General features: G+C 55.8%; 1 protein-coding gene and 1 pseudogene across 1 annotated transcript in view; both read left to right on the top strand.

Moving 5' to 3' along the window:
• Nucleotides 1-6,493: 6,493 nt before the first annotated feature.
• Nucleotides 6,494-9,478, top strand: LOC116625437 (annotated as a pseudogene).
• Nucleotides 9,479-11,313: 1,835 nt separating this feature from the next.
• CAPN2 (calpain 2) overlaps nucleotides 11,314-20,509 on the top strand; it is a 40,223-nt gene continuing 31,027 nt past the window's right edge. Inside the window, exons 1-2 of the mRNA XM_032393925.1 lie at nucleotides 11,314-11,673; nucleotides 15,929-15,998. Of these exons, the coding sequence (XP_032249816.1) occupies nucleotides 11,437-11,673; nucleotides 15,929-15,998 (307 nt within the window). The 5' untranslated portion in view covers nucleotides 11,314-11,436. The remainder of the gene's footprint in view (nucleotides 11,674-15,928; nucleotides 15,999-20,509) is intronic.

The following is a 20,509-nucleotide window of genomic DNA, read 5'->3' as shown; positions in this document are numbered from 1 at the left end:
TGGGGGGATGGATGGTGGCTGGATGGGTGGATGGATGCATGGATGAGTGGATGGGGGGATGGATGGATGGATGGATGGATGGGGGGATGGGGGGATGTGGGGATGGATGATGGGTGGGTAGGTGGATGGATGGGTGGATGGATGGATGGATTTATGGGGGATGGGTGGATGGATAGGTGGGTGGTGGATAGGTAGATAGATGGAATGATTAGAAAGGAGATAAAGGGATGGGTCAGTATTGATGCCAGAGGGCTTTCGAATCTGGAGCTGTGGTTGTCTGAGAGCCCCCTCAACACACTTTGCCAATTTTAGTTGTTTATGCTGAAAAGTATCAAAGGCCTCTTGAGGCCGACATTTCCTTTTCTGCAGCTACATTGGGGTTTTTCTTGCTTCGAAATAGCAATGCTGCGTTTTGCCGCATGGTGGAGCCAACACAGCACGGAAGAGGCCCGGGCTCTCCCTCGGCAGGTCACGCCCCGCTGTTCACAAAGGAGAGCTGCACCCAGGGGTGGAGACGTCAGCTCAGGCTCACGTTTGTCATTCGGGAAGTCTCCGTGGTCTTTAGAACCCCACCCCCCGAGACTCAGACAAATCATCTGGCTCCACAAAAGCGTGGCGAGGGGTGTTTTCTCCCCGGTGGGCCTGTGGCCTATGTTCCATTGTGAGGACAACTGGGAGGAACCACCTGGACTATGGTCTTCCATCAGCCCGTCCTTTCCCAGCAGGACCCAGGGAAGAGGGGCTGGGGAGGTGGCAGTCCCAGCCACGAGCTCTGCTCCCGGGAAGAGGCCCTCAGTGCGCCATTCCTGGTGGCCCGGGGCCCTCTCCACGCAGCCCAGTCAGCCAAGACCCTTGGGTGACTCCCTCACTGCCCTATGAGGCCCTGTGGGATCCAAGCCCTCCCTACCTCCTGGCCTCACCCCGGTCCTCCCCTTGCCCCCTCACAGGACCACCACTAGCACCACCCCAACCCCAACCCCACTCACAAATCCTCAAGAGGCCAAGGGAATTCCCTGGGTATTTTGACGGCTTGGAAATGCCCCTGGGGTGGATGTGGGGTGGAGGCTAGGCTGTGTGTCCCAAGCAGACTCCCCAAAGATTTCCTGGACTCTCCACCCCTGTCCCTGCACCAACGGAAGCTGAGCAATGGACCCGTCCGGCCAAGGTGTGGGAGGCGGAGGGCGGCAGGAAATGCTAGCTTGGCCTTCTCTCACCTTTCTCTTGAGTAAAAGTTGTGAGCACCCCAGCCTCGGGGAGGGATCTTCTGGTTCTCCTGGAAAGAGGGATGGTATACCCCGCGCCCCTCTAAACACAGAGCTCTGAAACAGTCCTGGTAGATACTAAATCAGAGCTCCTCGGAACTCTCCACCAGGGCGCCTGGGGGCTCAGTCAGTGAAGCATCTGCCTTCAGCTCAGGTCATGATTCCGGGGTCCTGGGATCGAACCCCCATGTTGGGCTCCCTTCTCAGTGGGGAGCCTACTTCTCCTTCTGCCTCTCCCCCTGCTTGTGCTCTCTCTCTCTCTGACAAATAAATGAATAAAATCTTTAAAAAAAACAAAAACAAAACCTCCATCAGGAGACCCCTTTAATAGGACACGGGACCCGAAGCTGCATTCCCACACCTGTGCCCACGATTCCAACACTCAAGATCCCAGCAGGCTTTGCCTTGGGTAAGCTTGGTGTCTGTGATCCTTCCGTGAATAACCTTTCCCACGGACCTGTTGTGAGTCAAGTACTGTGCCAGGATCAGGAGGCGGATAAGAAAGAAAGGCATTGATGGGCCAGCAGGAACTGGACATATAAACGTTTGTGTCCTGGCAAAAGTATAGGAGTTCTGTCAAAGTACTCAGGTAATAGCTCTGATCAGTCATGTTTGTGATTTTTGATTTATATTCAAATCCACATCACAAAACGGACATTAGGGAGCACTCCTGTCTTGACGTGACTTGCATTTTGGATCAGTCCCTGGCCCGCTGGGGCGGAAGGAAATCCCTCCAGGACACTCCCTGCTGAGTGTGAGTCAGGGGTGTCCCCAGCGTACCCGGGTCACAGGTAGAGGGACAGGGGCTGGGCACCGGCTGGGCAGCGGGCAGCCGGTGGACGGCTCTGTGCGTCCAGGCCCCGAGCTGGCCCCGGGCACCCCCGCGGCTACCGGGCCTTTGGCTCCGGCTTTGGCTCCCCATCTGCAGCAGTTAGACAGGGAGATGGTCCCACCCTCCTCCTCTGCCTCTGCGCTGTGGCCTTTGTGATTCTTATTCTTGCCGTAGAGCCGGAGAATCTCTGAGTCAGACACCCTGTAGCCACATCGCTCAGCAGTGACTCACACCCAGACTCCACTCGCAGCTCAAAGGCCCCTTCGGTGTTATTTCCTTATTTGGCCCCAGGCAGGGGCTCACGGTCTCTCCGGGGAGCTGCCTTGGCAGGGCCTCTTCTTGGGCCCAGGAAGGGCCTCAGTACCCAAGACTCAGCCTGGGCACCACCAGCCATGCCTGGAAACCCACCTTAATATGCTAAGAAACAAATCTCTGGGTCTACAGAGCAGTCTCCTGTGTGCGTGTGTATTTAGAGGGTGGGGGAGACACTGCTGCACTCCAGCTGTGTTCCATCGCTCACCCCAGGCCGGATAGCCAAGTCACCGCAACGCTCCGTGCCTCTGTTTCTTCATCGGCACTGTGGAAACACAGCAAGGCCTACCTCATAGGGTTATTGTGAGGGTTCATCCGGGAGGGAAACGGAAACGCTCGAAGAGAAGCCCGCGCCCCAGTGTGCACAGCAGCATCATTTACAGCGGCCACGGCGCAGAAGCAGCCCATGTGTCCATCCACAGGGAACGGATGAGGAAACAGGGCGTGCCTGTCAGCGCACCCTCGGGCTCAACCAGAGACCCCATCAGGTAGAGCCACAAATAGACAAGGGGTGCCTGGGTGGCTAGGTTGGTCCGACTCTTTTTTTTTTTTTATTTTTTTTTAAAGATTTTATTTATTTATTTGACAGAGAGAGACACAGTGAGAGCAGGAACACAAGCAGGGGGGTGGGAGAGGGAGAAGCAGGCTTCCTGCTGAGCAGGGAGCCTGATGCGGGGCTCGATCCCAGGACCCTGGGATCATGACCCGAGCCCAAGGCAGACGCTTAACGACTGAGCCACCCAGGCGCCCCGGTTGGTCCGACTCTTGATCTCAGCTCAAGATTGATCTGATCTTGATCTCAGGGTCATGAGTTCAAACCCAGCGCTGGTCCATGCGGGGCGTGGAGCCTACGTAAAATTTTTTAAAAATTAAAAAAAAAAAAAAACCCACACAAGTAGACAAGACTGCTTAACTCATGCCCTGACTAAAACCCATTGTGCTTATTTCTAATCCCACTTTCTTGAGCCATCCACGAAGATGTTTTGCAAAGACCAGAACATTCCAGAAGAGAAAAGCCCTGATAGCAACGGAATGCCTAGAAGACCACACCCAGCACGTCCCCTCCCCTGCCGGTGACCCTGGGCTGAACGCACACTGACCCCCACCGGCGATCACACGCTCTCTGCCTGCTCCCTTGCAGGTACCCCCACCTCCGCTTATAAAGCTCTTGGTGCTCCTCGTGTCAGGGGAGAGGCTCATTGTTGTACATGTGTGTTTGAGAAGTCGGTTAAGGCTTGAGCCCACCACCTCTCCCAGCTGCCAGCACCTGAAATAAATTTCTCCCTTTCTTTTCCAAACCCTCGTCTCTTGAGTTACCGGCTTCTCTTGCCATGAGTTCATCCGAGTTTGTTTGACAACGGTGTTGGTGAACCCAACCCAGAGCCATGTTTCCGATTTGTCCGGCGCCTTCGGGATTCCTCGGGATACCCCTGGACGGAGCAAGTGGCTGGGGTCTTACCCACTCACTCCCTGAGTTAGTGGTTAGCATAGATCCATGGGTAATATCCACACAGTGAAATATTACTCAGCCATTAAAAAGAAGGAAATCCTGTCATTTGCAACATCATGGATGGACCTGGAGGGCATCATGCCAAATGAAGTAAGTCAGACGGAGAAAGACAAATACTGTGTGATCTCATTACATGGGGAGTCAAAACAAAACAAAACAAAACTCCTAGATACAGAGAACAGATCGGTGGTTGCCAGAGGTGGGGGTTGGGAGGGTAAGCAAAGTGGGTGAAGGCAGGTCAAAAGGGACAAGCTTCCAGTTACAGAATAAACAAGTCACACAGTGTAACACAGCGTGGTGACTGGAGTTGATAATGTACTGCATATTCGAAAGCTGCTAAGAGAGTAGATCTGAAGAGTTGGCACAAGATAAAAAATTCTGTAACTATGTATAGTGATGAATGTTAACTACACTTAGTGTGGAGATCATTTTGCAATATACACAAACATGGAATTATGATGCTGTCCACCTGAAATTAACATAATGTAGTACGTCAATTATACCTCATTTTAAAAAATGAAAAAAAAAATGAATAAATATTTGCAGAACACTCAAGAGGACAGGCTCTCCCCAGCTGCTCCAGCCCACGACAACACAGCAGAGGTCCTGGGCCTGCCACTTCCACCCCATGCAGACCTCTAATGGGCCAGCTCTGCTGGGGACTCCCCATGGGGTTGGCTGAGACCTTCTCAGGGCAGCACTCCAGGCCAGGGATCCTCCTACCCTGTGGGCTTTCCTTCTGTCTCTCTTCACAGGTGTCAGAATTGCACCATGATCTGAAGTTTCCCCTAGCTCCTCTGCTCCCCCTCCCCTTTATCTTTCACAGGCAGGACCCCCAATAAATCTCTTGCACTCCTAACTTCGTGTTGGCATTTTCTTCCTGGAGGATGCAAAAATGACAGACTAGGTTAAATAGAATCCTTCACTGCAGGACTTGTCAGAGCCTTTAACATAATAATACACATTAGGATTCATTAAGAGGGAACATACTATGAAGGTTGTCCCAAGTTTATTGACCAAACGCTAACATCCACACACTCACACCCATATACACAGCACAGAACATCCATTAACATCTTGTGGAACTTATGATCTGCTGAATAAAGTTTGATAAAAACTGAACTAGAATACTCTAAATTTCCAGCAACACTGGGATTCTGTCATACAGACCTCAAAATGTGCATCCAAGGCCTCGTGGTGCAGAAGGAAAGCCCCAAAGTCTCACCCGGTTTTTATCAACAGCCCACGCTGTATTTATAAGCCTCCTCCCATCAGAATTACAGAGCACATGGTGACACACATTATCCCTATTTACAGAGGGAAAAACTGAGGCACAGGAAGGTTAAGACGCGTGCCCCAGATCCACCCTCGAGTTCCTGGTGCTGCCGCTGAGTCATGGTCCTTTTGACCTGTTACATCGACAGATGACTGAGGGGCCACAACAGGGGGCAGGGAAACACACAGGTCCCTGGGATCTCGGCCCCAGGGACATGGGGGTCCCAGCAATAAGAAGATTCTGGAGGCTGAGCCCTGTGCCTGGAAGGAGGGAGGGGATAAAGAGCTACAAGAAAATATGCCCGACGCAGGAGGGTACTTCAGTGGACGGAGGAGAGCAAGTACTGAAATAGGTCTCAACTGCCCAGCCCCAGCGCCGCAGAGTGCAAGGGTGTGGGGAGGCCCAGAGTGACTCAGTGACAGGGCCCGGGGGCCGTTATATGTCACCGCGAGGCTGGCAGTTGGCTGGCCCCTCCCTGCCGCAGCCCCTTGGCCCCCAGTCCTTCTGCTCTGCTCCCCCCCGCAAGGAGGCTGGTCTAGGCTTTTTGGTGCTTTCTTTCCAGATTTTTCCTCTCTCCTGCCCGCTGCACCTCCCACCTCTTGAGACACCAGGGGCAGGCCTATCCCTTGGACTGGCTCTGGAACTCCACCCCACCCCTCCCCGCACCCGGTGCGTCCAGCGGGCGTGTCCAACCCCAGCTGCAGTCACAAGGAAGGAACAAGCCTTGTAGCCACTCCAAGAGGGAGGGGTCCCTAAAACGAAACCACTCGCGGTAACAGCACGGAATGCCTCTTCTCTCCTTATGGCCTCTGGATTCGGATCACAGACCAGAGAGAGGGAGTCAAGGAGGAGGATCCAGCTTTTCCTAGGCCTCCACCCTCAGGAGAAAGCGGGCCCCCTGCCGGCCGCACAGCCCTCCTCGGCTGGGAAGAGGCCAGACAGGCTCCGGTCTGGGGCTCAGAGCCAGGCTGGTCCCAGCACCCATTAGCGGCCGTTCTGCTCGGCCTCCATTTCGTCTTCTGTAAAATGAGGAAAGAAGGCCTCCCTTGACCGACTGGGAAGATTTAATGTACATCAAGCATGGAGCTCGGGGCCTGGCACCTGGAGGTGCTCGGGGAAAGAGTGAGCTTGGACTCGAATGTCCAGAACCCACAGAATGTGCCTCTGCAGCCCCCAAATAGCCAGGGCTACGGCTGGTGTGGTCTCAATGTTTCATTCTCTCCCTGTGTCTCTGTCACACGCGTGCTCACACTCACACATGCTCACACTCACACACACACACAGACTGGGCCCCACCAGCGATGGGGGCTCCCCACGCTCTGACCCGGCAGCTGCGCTCCGGGCCGAGTGACTCACTGCAGGAAGGTTCCCCAGGGTGAGGCCCAGAGTGCTCGGCTGTGGGCACCTGTGTGAATCCTGTGGAAGGGATCGTGTGGTCAGAAACAGATGGGGTTTTGCCAGATCCGGGGAGATAGCATCGTGTGAGAGGCTCGGAAAGCATAAAGAACACTGTTTTAAAAACCGCTCTGTGGCCTTTGGTGAGGGCAGTAATCACTGTGCACATCTGCAAATAAATTTGAGGCACTCGGGACAGCGAAGGTCCTTTGTGAGCAGGGTCCTGTGTGCCCAGGCCCTGGGAGGCTGGTGCATGGCGGCCGGGGCAGCAGGAAGCTGCCCCTGGGGCTGGTCTGCCCCGTCCCGTGTCACGTAAAGGAGCTGGGGCCAGGGTCAGCCACATGTGGGCAGGCGGGGATGAGGCATGTCCTCCAGGGCTGAGCTGACCTCCAGGAGACCAGCAGGAGATGTGTGAGCACCCCTGGGCCGCTCCGTCACACTGGCCAGGTGGACGCATGTTTCCCCAAGAGCCCAGAGGCCAGAAGAAATCCGGTGGCGCAGTGGAAATCGGACAGTGAAACCAGTTAACAGGTTCCAGGATGAGCTATCTCTTCCCTCTGTTCTCAGTTGTGGTGGTTTCAGAAAACCTATGAGCTAGAAGCCAATTTCAATGTCTCCCATTTCATCCAAGGCTACAAAAGCAGAGCCAGGGGGCAGGCCGTGGTACCTGTCTGTCGGGCAGGGTGCCCAGACTTGCAAAGGGAACATGGAGATTTCAGACAAAAGCACATCCAGACTTAGGTAGGCAAGACTTGAATCGGAGAGAAAGACTATTGCAATAGGGAGACATTTCCAGTCTCAAAAACCTACAAGTGTCTCACCATCATACAGAAAGGGCTTGTCTCTTACAGGGTAAAGGATGTACAGACAGAGATAAGCAGAATCTTTGCAGGGGAAGCTGGACGATCAAGGGGAAATGAGCAGTGGGGTCTGACCAGAAGAACATGGTCTCCCGGGACAAGGGGCCACATTCCACTTCGTGTCTGCTCGGGTTTGCAGGCAAGCAGAGGTCAGACGCCTGTAAGAAAGAGACAAACCTGACTACAATTTGGTCAAGTGAGGCAGAGAGTAAGAAATGGACAACTGAGCACTGGTCAAGGACAAGAATCAATAGCAGAAGGGACAATATTGGTGACTACAAACCCAAAACCCAAAGTAGGGTGATTCCATGGAAACAGGGTACCTGGTGCACTCCACTCCTGAAAAACGTGTGCAAAGGGCTCAGTTCTGGAATCTGAATAAATACTCATGGTGGCAGAAAGCAATTCACGAATCCTAAGCTTCTTCCTCCTCTCTGGGAAACTGAGGACGTGGGAAACAATAAGCAGTCTTGAAATGATTTTGAGGGGCAGAGAAATAGTGCCTTCGAAATGCAGCCACCCCTTGTGAAAATTCCCTCAAGAATGAGGCCAATGCTGACTTTAAGCTAGGAAGAAACTGTCACCCGATGATGCTGGAAAAATACCTCCAGCCTGGGTCCTACCACCTGCCAGCAAGCCCTCCGGCTATGGGGTGTTCAGAGGTCACCAGCCCCCGGCTCGGCAGGCCCCCCAGCAGCAGGGCCCAGTCCAGGAGGGAGAATTCTTCCTCCACCCTCCAGGTCTTCAACGGGACTAAGAATTCAACGTACACAGAGCAGTTTAACAGGAGAAAGACCCAAAGTTGTATTACGTGCTCACAGAGGCCCAATAACAAAATTGGGACCCAAAGAAAGGACCAAGACAGGCGGTTTTTATACATTTTGGACAAAGAGACAATACATTTGTGAGGAATTGACAGGATAGGGAAAATAGGCATTTGCGAGCGTTAATTAGTAAGGAATTCTCAGTGGTTCTGGTGCTCCGCAAAGCTGGGAAGGCCCGAGCTCAGGAGAACACCTCTGGGCCGTACCCTTCCATGAGGCACAGCGTGGCCCGTGTGCAAGCATTTTTTGTTAAATTAAACCCAGCACCCCACGAAGCCTATTGCTGGTCCCTGTTCCCTCTGTGGAGCAACACAGAATAAATACACACCCTATGCTCCATGACAACCCCGAAAACACGGGAAGTTAGCATCAGGGCCTGTGCACAAAAGTGTGCTAAAAGATACTTTCCTAGAAGAGTAAAATAATGACTCTCATACAAATATAAGATGAACATATGTCCAAGATTTTATTTAACTCATTAATGAAGAAGGGAACCAGTAGGTGTTTAAAAAAAAATAGTTCAAAGGAGAATCTAAAAGAGCAGCCAGTTAGGCATGCAGGACTGAGCTCTGCTCATAGATGTAGAACAGGGAGGCTGTGGGGCCGAGCTTTCATCAGGGAAAGCCTATTTTCTTGTATACGGACAAGAGTTATTTGCATTACTATCAATTTCCCAAAACTTACAGAGTTGTGAAATAGCTTGAAGACTAGGAAAGGGATGGAGAGGAGCTCATCAGATCCCCGGCAAGTCTGCTTAGTGAGAAGGCCTGGGACTGGGAGGTGCAGAGGACACTGTTGGAGCTCCTGAACCCACTGGATGGGTTCCGACCCAACACTCAGGTAAAGGTGACTGCAGCCACCAACAGGGTGGACATCTGGGACCCTGCACTCTCTGTTCAGGCGGTCTGGACCCGAAGATTGAATTCCCCATGCCCAGCGAGGAGGCCCGGGCCATAATCCTGCAGATCCACTCCCACAAGGTGAACATCGGTCCTGATGTGAACTACAAGGAGCGGGCCCGCCGTGCGGATGACTTCAGTGGGGCCGCATGCAAGGCCATGTGTGTGGAGGTGGGCATGATCGCATTGCTCGGGCGCGCCACGAACTCACACATGAGGACAACATGGAGGGCATCCTGGAGGTGCACGCCAAGAAGAAAGCCAACCTGCAGTTCAATGCACCTGCCCCCTGGTCTCATGCTGGGTAGATGCATAATAAAACATGGTTTCAGGAAAAGAAAAAAAAAAAAAACTAACATTGCAGAGAACACCCAGGATATCTTTTTTTTTTTTTTAATTCCAAAGACTTCTAAGTGTTTCCTGACAGGTCATAGTCTAGCAGACAAATTCTAAATACTCAAATCTCAAACTATGCTTCAGGATGGACTATCTATTCCTCCTGTTCTTCAGGCTAAAAGATAATTTATTTTTTTAAAGATTTTATTTATTTATTTGACAGAGAGAGCAGAAGGGGGAGCAGCAGAGGGAGAGGGAGAAGCAGACTCCCTGATGAGCAGGGAGCCTGATGTGGGACTCGATCCCAGGACCCCAGGATCATGACCTGAGCCCAAGGCAGGCACTTCACCGACTGAGCCGCCCAGGTGCCCCTAAAAGATAATTAAAAAAAACAAAAACGTTAAATCATGACCGACTCTCATCTAGCTATAAAACGAACACATGTTAAAGATTTAATTTAGCTCATTAATTAAATGAGACAACTAAGCAGATGCTACATCTGGTTCAAAGGGAAAGTGCAAGAAGCACCAGTTTATATGAAATGAAGCATATTGAAATGAATGGGCCAACCGCCTCAGCTGACTCCCGCAAGGCGGGGAGACCCCTGCACTGGACAAGATTCACGTGGATCCCTACATTGCGCGGCCACGTTATCTACAACTCAGAGTCATGAAACAACTCACACCCAATGAAATGTTACCATCGGGTAGGCTGGGAAGAAGTGCTCTAAACCAGGATGTTCAGCATTACTGACATTTGGGATCAGATCACTTTGCTGTGGGGTGTAAGAAGTTGAGCAGCATCCCTGGCTTCTACCCACTAGAGGCCAGTGGCCCCCCATCCGCAGTCCTGACAATACAAAATGTCTTCCAGCAAGGCCAAGTGTCCCCCAGGGTAGGGTAGAGACGGCAAAGCCACCCCCTGTTTCCCACTGAAACACAAATGCTTGCCTCCTAGTGCAGGGAGGGGGAGGACGAGCAGTCCCAGCGCACCCGCGCCTCCGGGAGGGAGCCGAGAAGCTCCTTCCCTCCCAGCAACCCCCCAGCACCCCGCCCCCGGGGGAGGGGTCACCGGCACTGCTCTCCAAACACCCCACCAGTATTGACTCCGTCCTCCCCTTCAAGGTGAGTGTCAGATAAACAACAATACCTGGGGTTGGTAATCTCTTCACCCAACCTGGGGCTCGAACTCACCACCCCACGGTCAAGATCGCATGCTGCACCGACTGAGCCAGCCAGGCGCCCCACGAGTACCTTCTCAGTATAAGTATGCCCCTGCAATATCCGGGACATGCTTACACTGAGGAAATGTTGGTGCTAACCTGAAATTCAGGATGTATTTTGAGTGGCCAACCCCGGAACCCTGTGTGTGACGTGCAGCGTGTGGTTCTAACAGGCGCTGAGGCCTCGGAATCCCCGTGCTGCCCGCGACCGCTGGTGCGACACCGGGTCACCCAGCCTCTCCGAGGCCCGCTGTTCGCCTCAGCAGGATGGGAACCCAGCGGGGGGACACCCGTCTCCCGGGGTTGCTGCGAGCGGTAAATGAGAGGCCGTCTGCGCGCTGTTGGACACAAAGTCGGGGCCCCGGTGATGGCCGCTGATTTAGTCCCGGACCCGCCTTCCAGCCCTGGGGGCGGAGCGTTGGCGGCCTGTGTGGGCCGCAGGTGGCAGCCCCCGACCCCCGGCGCCGAGGCCACACCCCGCCGGGAAGCCACAGCCCTCCGGGCGCCGAGGCCACAGCCCTCCGGGCGCCGAGGCCACACCCCCCGCCGGGCGCCGAGGCCACACCCCGCCGGGAGGGGGCGCCTCCTGCTGGGGGAGGCACCGCCCGCAGCGCCGCCGACCGCAGTCCCGCTGCAGCGCGCCCAACCAGGTCGCGCTCCTTCCGACGCCGGTGCCTGCTCGCCGCGCCCCTGCCGAGACCCCGCGCCATGGCCGGCATCGCGGCCAAGCTGGTGAAGGACCGAGAGACGGCCGAGGGGCTGGGCTCGCACGAGAAGTCCATTAAGTACCTCAACCAGGACTACGAGGCGCTGCGGGACGAGTGCCTGGAGGCCGGGACGCTCTTCCAGGACCCCTCCTTCCCGGCCATCCCTTCCTCCCTGGGCTTCAAGGAGCTGGGACCCTACTCCAGCAAGACGCAGGGCATCGAGTGGAAGCGGCCCACGGTACGGCGCGGGGCCGGGGGTCGCGGGGGCGGCGGGGGGCCCTGGGCCCAGGGTGGGTGGAGTGTGCGGGGTCGGGGCCGCGGGGGGCGGCGGGGGTGTGCGGGGCGGGGGGCGCGGGGCCCGGGGCCCGGGGTGGGTGGAGTGCGGAGAGTGCGGAGGGTGCGGGGCCCAGGCTGCCGGCCGGCCTAGCGCAGCGGGGTCTGGGAGGGCCTGCGCCCGCCGCCGGGAGCGCGCCAGGAGCGCACCGCGCGCGCCCCTCCCCGTTATTCGGTGCAGGCGCGTCCGCAGCGTGGGCCTGGCCTCTCTCCACCCCGACGCTTCCTCCGCCAGTCAGGCGCGCCCTGCCCTCCGGTGCAGTTACCAGGCCGGCCAGGGGAGCCGCCTTCGGACTCCACAAGATGTCGGGGCGACATAGGAGGCCTGGGAGAAACTTTGCTTGGACTCCCGCGGGGAAATGGTGGAAGGAAGGTCTGCGGGGAAAGGAGGGTGGGAGGCAGTATCTGACCAGGAAACGTCAGGCTCTAACTCAGCTTGTGTCTGCTTCAGGGAAGAGGGAAACCCGCAGCCTGGTCCTTTTGTAAGTAAGGATTGTCTCATGCAGTCGCGGTTAAGATTTATCCAATCAGAGTTTCGTGTTTATTTTTCCAAATGGGAGCTGGCGAGACCTCTGCATAACATTTACCCTGATGATTAACGAAGGACGGGAGTGATGCAGCACAGAGCCAGATGCTCCTCCTCATTGCACTGGCCCAGAATGCTCTCTGGGGAATCTCGGGGGGCCCTCTAAGCTCCCTTGTCCTGCCCACGCCCTTTGCCCTGGCAGGCCTTGGGACAGCTTGCCCCCTCCTCCAGTTGTCCATCCGGTTCGCCATGGACCCCTGCAGGCCCCACCTGCCATGGGACACTGCGTGGGATTCCCCTGCCAAATCTGAACAAGGCTTCCTGGGAGCCCAGGCTCTAGATTCCTGACCTGAGAGTAAAGTTGCCGCCCTGCGCCTACTCCTCTGGACCTCCCAGGTCACCTGTTACCCTAAACCCAGCCTATAAGCAGCAAGCGGAGTAGAAATGCCCTAGGCGGGGTCCCCAACACTTGAGTTCATTTCTTGCTCACCTGGTGGGTGACGCTGCCTGGACCTCTAGCCTCTCTGCTTCCATTTCTTCATCTAAAAGGAAAGATGTTGCCTAAGTATTTTCCTCTTTATTTATTATTCTTTATCTTTTATTGTTCCTCACAGAGCCCTGCTAACTTTCCTCAAGTGTTTTCGCAGTTTATAGGTATAATTACGTATTATCTGTCCTTCCCTCAGAACTGCAGGGACCCCCTGTGTATTGGTCACCAGTGTGTCCCCAGAGATCAGTGCCACCTCATCCAGCAGTCCTGAGCGCCTGTTAACACTCCAGGCACTGTCTTCAATGCTTGGGATACACCCGTGAACAGAGGGACAGTGATTCTTCATGGAGTCAGGGAATGAATGAAGGCAGGGTTGTAATGAGCCTCAAGTGAAGTTATAGTTGTGAAAGTGACAAATAAAAGAGAATGTATTCACCTGACACTAGCATAACGCCTCGCTCACAGTTTACAGAGTGAATTTGCACACTCCTTCACTTGTTCTTTCATTCACTATTAAATTAGCATTTGCTGAACACCTACTATGTGCCAAGCACAGTATGTCTAGTTTCTGCCTCCTTAGACTTTAGGGGCTGGTGAGGGGAGGCAGGTCATCCAGGAGGTAGAACTGCCGGTAGAGCTTCCAGATGGGCGAGAGATCTGGAGCCATCTCAGGACCCCGCCAGCTCAGGATGAGACAGGCTGCGAGCTGCACAAGTTGGGGTGGGGGGGAGGCTGTTATGTTCCCATTCAGCAGTTGAAGAACTAGAGGCTTGCAGAAGTTAAATATTTGCTCACACAGGTGTCCAGGGTGGAGCCGGGACTCTGTCCGGCCTGTGGGTTGGACAGCTACTCTCTGCCTCCGTCCTGCCTTCTCGAACACTGCTGTGGTTGGGGTCAGGCGAGGGAAACAAAATGTGCCCTGGATCTGGACACCAGCGAGTCACTGGGGACTTTGGAAGAGCAGCTGCAGTGGGAAGGTGGTGCAGAGCCAGTCGGCTGGGTGCTGTAGGTGCCACAAGTGAGGGACCCAAAGCAGGAAGAGCGTCATCAGCTCCTTTGAGAGGGTGTCTGAAAAGGGACAGGGGAGTGGTGGGTAGGGCGGGCCGTGGGATTTGAGAGGCTGTGGGATGTGTCATGTGTTGAGTCACCAGGGAGGAAGGGGTGAGAGACAGGCAGACAGCAGGAGTTGGTGACACGGGGTCCCAAGGAAGGGAGAGCAGGGAGCAGGCAGGCCAGGCAGGCCCTGAGCGGGAGGGTGTGCTCCTCCCCAGGGAGGGGTTTCCTGACCTCGCTGCTGAGACCAGCTGCAGTGCTGGGGAGGTTGGACCAGGGGCAGGCTGCCTGAGTCCCCCTGTGCCCCGAGAGCACAGACCTCTGGTGGCCTCCAGATTCAGGGACTATCATCCCCTTGTTCTTCAGTGGCAATAACAATAGCTGACTTCTGTGGAGTGCTTACCAAGGACACTTGGTATCACTGAACACCCTGTGGGGGGTACACTTGTCACACCGTCCCCATTCCATAGATGAGGAAACCAAGGCCAACAGAGGTGGAGGACCTTGCCCGGGTCTTAGAACCCGTTGGAGTGGCAGGGCCAGGGTTCAGACCCCGCTTGTCCGGACCCAGAGCCCAAGCCCTCGACCCCGTTCCCGGGGTCGCATCCGGGTTTAATCCAGTGCCTACATGCCGTGCGCGAGGCTCACTTTCCTGAGGCACCTCCAGGGGCCACCCTGGGCTTTGCCTTCTTTGGAGAGGCTGCCCGAGGTGTGGGAAAATTTCTGAAACAGTGGAAAATCCTGCTGGTGGAAGAGCCTGGCACACAGAGGAACGCGGTGTGATTCTTGGGCTCTCGGCACCAAGCCCAGTGTGTCCATCGATGAGCTGCATGAGTGCTTGCCTGGGGGGTTCGGCTGTCCCGTCATCCCCCCAAGCAGCCTGACCTGAGCAGGGAGGGGACAGTGGCGAGGCGTGAAAGGAATGCACTCTGCTGTAGAGTGATGCGCAGGGACAGGGGACAGGGGGCCGGACCCAGGCCCCACCCAGAAAAGGCTTCTGCTTGACCGGGAGGGACACACCGAGGGGTGTGGGGTGGAGCGCCGGCGCACCGAGGTCGCCCAAGCCGATGAAAGCCCAGATTTATGCCTGGCTTCCTCTGGCTTCCTCTGCGGTTTTGGGGTGGAGCGCTTCAGAATCAAGAAACAGAGAGGGTGGCGGGAGGGGCCAGAATTTTTCCCGATTGGCCTCCATGGGGCTGTGGGGGGCGGGGGGAAAATCATGAGTTTTGTTACTAGTCAGTGAGGTTGTAACACCCTTAGAGTTTTGTTACTAATCGGTTAGAGGCAGCCTGCAGCAGAAAGAATACAAAGCTATTGTTATCCGCCAGTGAGTGCAAATGCCAGTGCTGTCTGTAACTTAGAGCCGCTCTCTTTGGACACATTGTTTTACAATGTTTTATCTCCGTGGCCTGTTTCCTCCCCGTAAGATGGGGACGGTACCCATCTGAGTCCCGGAGAGGGCCCCATGACATAAAGCACCACGCACAGCACCCCTCTGCAGCTGCTTCCTGAGACACAGATGCTGCCGGTATCCCGCGCGCTGGGCAGCTTCAGAAGGCTAGATCCGTTCCCCTGCACACACCCCCCAGCACCACTGGACGGGGCACAGCTAAATACCAGACTGCAGAGTACAAGTGCTCGGGGGCTCAGAATCCCAGACATGAGCGAGGGCTGGACTGTGAAGGAGGGCTTCATGGAGGAGGCGGCAAGGAGGCTTGAAATACGGTAGGAGGTGAAACAGGAGAGAACAAGGTGGGAAAGGAATCCCACGAAGACAAAACAGCTGACGTGCAGGAATGGAGGAGAGGGGCTGGCGGGGCTGGTGGGGCGGCCCCAGAGTATGAAGGGACCCCACAGCTGATGGAGAGGAAGTAGAGACATGAAGTAGGCTGTAGGCAGTGCGGGGCGCTGGGGTTCCATGGGGCAGGGGTACAAGAAGTTGCCCATGGTAGTCTGGCTCTAACTGCAAAACTTTCCCTGGCGGTGGGGGGGCGGAGAAGGCGTCTGGTGCACCCACTGGGAACGGAGGTGTCCTAACCCCAAAAGCATGTGCTTGGTGGCTTGACAGCACTCTGTGGGTCTCGTTCCCAGGAGATCTGCAATGACCCGCAGTTTATTATTGGAGGGGCCACCCGCACGGACATCTGCCAAGGAGCCCTGGGTAAGTGACGGCACCTGAAGCGGGCTGTGGGGTCTTGTCTGCAAGGCTGTGCCTCTCCTCCCTTCCCAGGCAGCCTGCTGGCTTCCATTTCCAGAAGCTTCCTGGGATTTCTTCTCCCCTGAGGTGCCCATCCCAAGGCACACATGAGGCCTCCTGGGTCCCCTGCTCTGGGCTGGTTGTTGAGGCTACACAGACGCGCCCACTGGAGGGTGCAGGGGCTTCTGGATTCCAACTGCTCATTGCGCTCGGACCCCCCGGGGGGCAGAATGGCTAGCGGCGGACGCAGTCGGACGCTGGGCTGAGGGCCAGGTGGGAGGACTCCCCCAGGCCAGTCACAGCCCTGATACCTCCATTCTCGGGGGCTCGGGGCCCAGGGGTGGTGACTCAGTATGAGGGAAGAGGGAAACCTGAGCTCGCTGCTGAGCGGAAGTCAGAGCACCAGGGTGTTCTCAGTGTTTGCAAGATGGGCTCACCATGGTATCACAACAACGGGAAGCAGCGCTTCTTGTTGCAAAGGTGGTTGTAATGTTCGTTTAAACGCACGGGGAGGGGGGAGCCGAACTGTGAGGGCCTGAGGCCAAGCCCCTGTTTTCTCTGGCCGGACGCAGTGCCTGCTGAGCCTGGACCTGCCGAGTCTCCGGCTTCGGTATGAACTCTCCCAAGGCTTCCGTGAAGGCTTAACGTGGGCCTAGGACCATGACTTGAGATGCTCGTAGAACCCTCTCGTAAGGAACAGGAGCCTGTGGTCACTCCAATAAACCAGAAGCTTGTTTCCTGAGATCAGCTTCCGCTTGCTCCCCAGACTAGTCCACCTGCAACAAAATCGATAAACTGGAATCGTACCGCCTTTCCTGGCCCACTTTGCCCGGGTTCTGATACTCAGAGTAATGGCAGCTTCTGTTTCTTGAGTGAACTGCACCAGACACTAAGCCATGATGCAGAATCCCCGCGGTGCTGTGATTATTCTTATCGATGAGGACACTGAGGTCCCGGGAGTAACGGCGGAAGTGAGGGTCTGGGATACAAGCACGGACCGTGTGACTCCAGGGCCTGTGTCCTCAGGCCCCGGGCCACACTCATAGAAGGGGGCTGGAGAGTCTCGGTCCCTGAGGGACGTCAGGGCAGCTGTGTGAGTCTGGGAGCCGCACAGGAAATGCCTCTCGGAGAACATGCCCAGCTGGCCTGAGCCCAGCCTCTGTGTGCAGATGCCTGAGATGCTGGAGCACATTCTTACCTGCAGGGAACACCCCCCGCCCCCCTTTCCTTCCCTCTCCCCCACAAACAATAGAAGCCAGGGGTCCTTGGGCAATGGGAGTTAGCTGACAGAGGCCTTGGCCAGCTCTGGGGGCTTGGGGGATCGGTCACACCGGGGCTGGACTCCACACGTGGCCCCAACATTTACTTTAATAGAGCGTTATGACATTTCAAGGGCCAAATTGCAAGTAGCAAATGCAGGATTTGAGTGTTCTTTACATAGCACCAGGCCTTTCGGAGAGGAGACAAGTGGACCTTACATTCCAGGGGTACAATTCCTGAGATCTGCCCTGGGTCAAATAGAAACAAGATCAAGTGTGATAGCCCTTTTAGAATTCCTCAGTCATTGGTCTGTAATTTCTAAGGCCATTTGCTCTCTTGGCCTTTCCTTTCGGAGGCACCTGGTTGGAGGACCGCCTGTGGAATGTGGTTGTCTGGACTCTCACCCGCCTCTGGTCTCTGGGCACAGGGTGGTGACTGTGGCCAAGCCCGAGCAGGCTCAGAAGCATCTGGAACAGGGGACCGTGGCGGCGGCAGCTGGCCACACGAGCAGAGTGGCAGCCGGGGCTCAGCTCCTGGACTGTGGGCAAGTCCTCACGCAGGTGAGGCATTTGGCTGTTCTAAAGTAGTTCCTCCCACCTGCCACGGAGCGTGGACCACATGCTCCCAACGTGGAGCGCGGCCAGACCGTCTGCAGCAGTGACAGCCCGGCCACCACGCGCATTTCTGTGTGCCCAGCTGCAGGCAGTCACCCCAAGTCTGCCGTGAACCCCCCCACCACGCAGCCCAGAAGACAGCCCAGGGATGTGGCTGGGGGTACAGCCAAGGCCACAGAGCTGAAATGTGCCGAAGGAGAGAAGCAGGTCCGATTGTAAGTCTTCTGCACTCCTCAGAGCTGCCCTGACGCCGTGACTATGTCAAGGGGACCGGGAGGGGACGTTCTCAGAGCAAAATGCACTTTCTGCCCGGAGACCCACTTGGCTCACCAGGGACCCCAGGCGGTGCCGTCCATAGACTTGTGCATTTCTGGGTGCCAGTGGGCCCAGCAGTGGGCCGTCCACAAACCACCCCCCTCTCCCAGGAGGCACAGCCCAAAGGCCCAGCGAAGTCGTTCACGCTGTGTTTGCAGAACTGCCCCTACAGTGAGCAGCTAAGTAGAATCTGGACTCACGGCTGGTGACCTGCTCTTACGGGCTGGAACCGCCCCCAGAGGCCGGGAAAGTCCGGAAGCTGAGCTCCTCCCACTGTAGGTTTTCACTGTGCCTCTGCTGAGCTTTCTCCAGTGCCCCCAGAGTCCCCACAGCCCCCCTAGCTCTCTCTGCTCTCCCCAGGCTGGTCTCACCCTCCAACACCGCCCCAGGCCCCCCGGGGGATGGCTCGAGGCCACCAGCAGCTGTCAGAGCTCTTGAAAGGCACAGCCTGTGTCACTGTCACCTGGAGGATATTCTCCAGGCCCCTGGGGCAGTCACCCTGCCTCCACGCCCAAGAGGCACCTGGGTCCCCAGAGCACCTACTAGGCGGTGTTGGCTACAGGTATGTCCCCACAGCCCGGCCCGCTGGAGAAGCACCTGCTCCCTCCACCAGATCAGCCTGGGGGTCCTGGGGCAGGTTACCCAAGCTGAGACTCAGTTTCCTCTTCTATAAATGGGAATAACGACACTACAGTTGACCCTGGAGTCACACGGGGGTTAGGGGCGCTGATGCCCCGCACAGTTGAAAATCCGCATCCAACCTGACTCACCCAGAACTTAACTACTAATAAGTGTTGTAAATAATCTTTATTTATTTTTTAAAGATACTTATTTATTGGAGAGAGAGAGAGAGCATATGCACGAGCAAGGGGGAGGGGCAGAGGTAGAGAGAGAATCCCAAGCAGACTCCGCACTGAGTGTGGAGCCCCACACGGGACTCAGTCTCACGACCCTGATATCATGACCTGAGCCAAAACCAAGAATCAGGGACACTTAACCGACTGAGCCACCTAGGCGCCCCTGTAAATAATTTTAGATGATTTACATTATAATTTTTTTAAAAAGTCATTTTTATGGTAGGTGCCTTTTGAAATGTTAATAGACTTTATTTTGTGGCACAGTCTTAGATTTACGGAAGAACTGAGAGGACAGTACAGAGAACCCCACCTACCCCACACCTAGATTCCCCATCTCGCTGAGCTCTTATTATGGCTCAGGACCCAGCACTGATACGGCATCATCGAGATTTCCTCAGCTGTTCCTAGTGTCCTGGCTCTGCTCCAGCGTCCCACTCAGGGACCACGTTATGTTTGGCTGTTGTGTCTGCGTGGGTTCCTCTGGGCTGTGGCAGTTCCGATGCTCCTTGCGTTTTAGGGTTCTTTTAGGAGGCCCCTCTATTTTGGAATGTGCAGGTGCCTTTAAAAAAATAGTGTGTGTAGTTTTAAAAAAAGGATGGAAAATTAAGTGTCCGCTAGTTTGGTAGAGAAAGTAAATACATTCTCTTCTCTTTGCAACAGTCGCTTCGCGGCCAGCCCCATCCTCACTGCCCCCCCCCCCAGGGCATCTCCAGCTCCTGGAGCAGATGTGTGGCCGCTCATTTCCTCCCAGCCTCCCTTCCAGTTATAAATACTCCCCCCAGCTTTGTTCCCTGAAGGCTGCAGCCATGCTCCCAGATCCCTTCCTGCTGCCCTAGGACAGTCCCAGAAGCTGGGACAGCTGGAGCGCTAACCCTGCTGTTTTCCCCAGGCCCCTGCCCTGCCCTGGCTGCCCCAGCCTTGGTCAGCACACAGCAGGCTTCCTGACCTCCGGACCCCAGAGAGCAGGGGCAGCGGGAATTCTCCCCCAAAAGAACCCCCCCCACTGTTGCATACATTTACATCTGAAGCCCCCGGGGGTGCCCAGGAGGAGTTTACAGGGCTCCCCCTGCTCCCCATTGGCCTCTGATCACACTGTGGCTTTTCGCTTGTCAGGGGCTCCCTGACAAGCGAAAAGGGATGGTCGGCAGCCACATCCCTCTGGCCTCCCATGTCTGCCCCTGAGATGAGAGTTGGATCAGATTTTCCTAAGATCCCACTACTTCTGACATTCTGTGACTCCAAAAATATGCTACCTTCTGCTGGCAGGAAACCTCCCCCCAGCTTCTTGCACCCCCACCCCCACCCCGCAAGGGGCTCAGCTCACGTCCCAGCTCCAAGGTCTGGGGAGCCCTGCTCAGATCACCCCCCAACGGCGTGAGCTGCAGCTGGCGAGGCGCTGGCCAGCAGCAGTACGGGTGATGGAGCCCCA

The sequence above is a fragment of the Phoca vitulina genome, unplaced genomic scaffold (genome assembly GCF_004348235.1).
Source record: "Phoca vitulina isolate PV1807 unplaced genomic scaffold, GSC_HSeal_1.0 scaffold78, whole genome shotgun sequence".
NCBI lineage: Eukaryota > Metazoa > Chordata > Mammalia > Carnivora > Phocidae > Phoca > Phoca vitulina.
The sequence above is the reverse complement of the archived record's forward strand: the minus strand, read 5'-3'. Positions and strand labels throughout refer to the sequence as shown.